This window comes from Tupaia chinensis, unplaced genomic scaffold (assembly GCF_000334495.1).
Source record: "Tupaia chinensis unplaced genomic scaffold, TupChi_1.0 Scaffold145870_1, whole genome shotgun sequence".
Classification (NCBI taxonomy): Eukaryota; Metazoa; Chordata; class Mammalia; order Scandentia; family Tupaiidae; genus Tupaia; species Tupaia belangeri.
In genome coordinates this window covers 1,612,364-1,615,811 of record NW_006205727.1, presented here as the reverse complement: position 1 = coordinate 1,615,811, position 3,448 = coordinate 1,612,364, and the positions used below count along the sequence as shown (strand labels likewise).

Below are 3,448 nucleotides of genomic sequence, written 5' to 3'. Positions count from 1 at the left end.
TTTGTTTCAATCTTCAGGGTCCAGGACTTGAACCATGGTAGTCCATGTGGGAATCCAGTGCTTAAACCACTACGTCACCTGCTGGTCCTATTTCAATAAAACTTTAAGAAGAAGTTATCTCTTGCAGTTGCTCTTGAACCTTTAAAAAAGAAAGAAAACAAAAGAATCACATAACAGATGGTTTGCAATGTACATTTAGGGAAAAATATGAACCCTACCTCTGTCACTTCTTAAATAAGTGTAAAAAACTTAATACCTTCTTGATGTCTGGTCTCTTATTTTTCTTTTCATGCAAACACTGACTAGCAACAGTGTACATAGTTTCAATTGAAGTGGAATTGGCATCACTCATCTTCCTATCAACATAATCTTCGATTGTCTTTTCTTCATCTTCAATTTCTTCTTTAATATCTATCTTTAAAATGAGTGTTAAAACTTTGTTAAGAGCTTCAAATACAGGTGAAAGAAGTTAGAATGTAAATTTTAATGATTTAAATTAATCTTTTTATTATCTTCTTTTATAACATTACTAAAAATTGAAGACAGGGGCCAGGTTGTGGCACAGTGCCAATACAACTGGACCTACATGGGAAAGGTCCTTAATTCTTAAACTTTGAATATGCTTGGTACATGCACACATGCCCCTGACTGCAACATGAAGACCCAGTTGGTGTTACCACCCTCTCTGATTCTCACTCTAATGGAGTAAATAAATAAACTTAAAAAAGAATTTAAAAGACATACATAATGGACAGACTACATACACACACACCCCTCGTAGGTGTTTTTTACCCATTTATCTTCTAATTCTTATATTTATGTTTGAGCTAATTGCTCTTATGTTCCCCTTAACAGCATTTACTAGGCTGCCAGTACAGGATTGTCTGCTCCTTAATGTATTTCTGAGAGTGCAAGTTCAATTTCTGGACCCAGGCACCCTCTCCCTTTAGAAAACGAACTTTTCTATGAGTGCTCAGACTGTTCAATCAAAGAGAAAAAAGAGAGGAAGAGAAAAGGGAAGACTGTGATTAAAAAAAAAAAAAGAAAAAAAAAAAGAATGAGGAGAGAGGTATAGGTCTAAGGTGGTTTAGTGGTTAAACGTTGGCCTCCTAAAACATGTCTATGTCCCAATTCCTTGAAAATAAATGTGACCCTTAGAAAAGGGTCTTTGTAGATATAATTAAATATCTCAAGATGAGCTTATCCTGGCTTATCCAGGTAGTCCCTTAAACAAATGACAAATGACTATGTAAGAAACAAAAGAAGATGAAAACAGATGTGGAGAAGACAATGTGACATGGAGGCAGGGACAGGGGTGATGAAGCTGTAAGTCAAGGACTATCACAAGAGACCCCAGAAGCTGGAAGAGGCATGGAAGGATTTTCCCTTGTTCTCCCAGAGGGAATCTGGCCTTGCCCTCACCTTGAATAGTAAGAAAACTGAAATGTCACTCTAAGCAACCCGATTTGTGGCAGCCCTTAGAAGCTATTGGGTTGTTGGGAACGTCATGATGCATTTTTGCATAGGAAGATATAGAAATGTATGTTATGACTTTCCTGATGACCTAAGAAAAAAGATGGAAAAGACTATGGAAAGTAGAATGTTAAAACTCTCTAAAAACTCTTCCAAAAGATTAATTTTGAAAATATTTGGGCTATAGCAGAATCTAGTGCTATAAAATCTCTTTGAAGTATCACTTCTTTTAGCAATACTTGTGTTAAAATCTTATTACTTTATAATCATACTCCATTTGAACCTTAAGAATGAGTGAAGAATATAATCTTCCCAGAGGTTTTATGGCTTTTCGCTATTATATGATTAAGCACGAAATTCGTGACTCATAAATGTTGTATTTTTCTTACTAAAGGCAGTTTTAAGACTAAAAATTTCTAAAGAGAAAAAGTCTTAGGCAAATGGAAGGAAATTTAGGCCTGCAGACAAGTAGACTTTGCCTACAAAGTATAAACTGCAAGTTAATGAAACATTGGTTTTCATCTTTAGTCTTCCATATCTTTCTTCTTGTCCTATATTTTTAATCTACACACTTTCTCTGTATAATCCAACGTACACCCAAAGTTTTATCCGTGCCTAAACACTAATGACTTGAAACTGTCATTAGAAGCCCAAGCTTCTTTCTTAATCTGTAATAGCCAATGGGACAGAGAATTTTAGTTGATTAGGACAAAATTTTACTTTTTACATTCTACCCCTTCACTTTCCTTGGCTTGGTTCCATGGCCTAGTGCTTAAAGAAGCCAGGTCTCACATGACTGATAGCAGCGTGAGTCCCATGTGCAGCAGTTTGAGACACACGCCAAGCGTGCAAGTGTGCATGCATGCCCAAAATCCAGAAAGGAGGGAGAAATGAAGCAGAAGAGTCTGGGGTGTGACCACTCCCCATGGAGGGTGCTTTCTCCTCTCCTTGTCTCTCTGTCTCTCTCTCTTTCTTTGGCAAATACATACACCCTGTAGCACCAAACAAAACAAAACAAAAAACAGACCAAAAAACAGCAGTACTCTTTTCTGTTGCTATCTTCTAATAGGAAATATTATATTTCATTTGTTATATTGTTTTATTACATTCCCAGTATACAATAGAAAGCTTAGTAAAGTTCAGTCTTATAATGGATACCTGTATCAATATTATAACATGTGGATGCTATACTTATGCCTTTTCTCCAAAGCGTATGGCACTAGTCTCTTAAGCAAATAAATGAAACCTTTTCTTTTTTATTTCTTACATAAACAAGAAAGACAGAGAGAAAAGAGAGACAGAGAGACAGCACCTCCAATAAGGTCTTTTTTTAAAAAAAATGCATTTGTTCATTCATTTATTTTTCATTTGACAGAGAGACACAGAGAGAGGGGAAGTGAGAAAGCAAGCTACCAGGTCCAGGACTTGAACCGCGGTCAGCTATGTGGGAGTATCCGGCACCTTAACCACCACGCCACCTGCTGGCCCCCTGCAATAAGGTCTTGATGCCGCCTGCCACTCCCCGGCTTAGCCAGTCCTGGATCAGTTATGCATGGGCCCACAAATTCAGCGAGGTCTCTGAACAAGAACCTGGAACCTTCCCAGACCATACCTTGACTATCTAATCCCCATCCTAGGGACATAATATTATAACCATTTTCTATCTACCATCTGCATTTATCACATTGTTTTATCCCATTGGAGCATATATTAGAAAAAAAAAATCAATGTAGTTTAATTTTTTAAAAAACCTTATACATGTTAGTAGGCTTTTTTCCCCTCATAAATCTTTAATTTTATTAAAAGATTCTCCAAACCCTCAAAGTTTATTATATAGGGGAAAAAAAAAAAAAAGAAAGCTTATTTTTCCTTTTATTTTAGTTACCATTCAGTTAATCTTTTTTTTTAGAGGTTTTTTTTTTTTTTTTTTTTTTTTTTTTTTTTTGGTAAAAGGGGATGGGCGTCCACAACAAAA

At 36.2% G+C, this 3,448-nt stretch overlaps 1 protein-coding gene across 2 annotated transcripts in view; it reads right to left on the bottom strand.

Moving 5' to 3' along the window:
• IRAK4 (interleukin 1 receptor associated kinase 4) overlaps positions 1-3,448 on the bottom strand; it is a 41,229-nt gene continuing 37,781 nt past the window's right edge. For both annotated transcript variants that reach the window (XM_006168552.3, XM_006168551.3), the window contains 2 exons: positions 257-415; positions 1-139 (listed from right to left, as the gene is read on the bottom strand). In XM_006168552.3, coding sequence (XP_006168614.1) covers positions 104-139; positions 257-415 — 195 coding nt within the window. In that variant the 3' untranslated portion in view covers positions 1-103. The remainder of the gene's footprint in view (positions 140-256; positions 416-3,448) is intronic.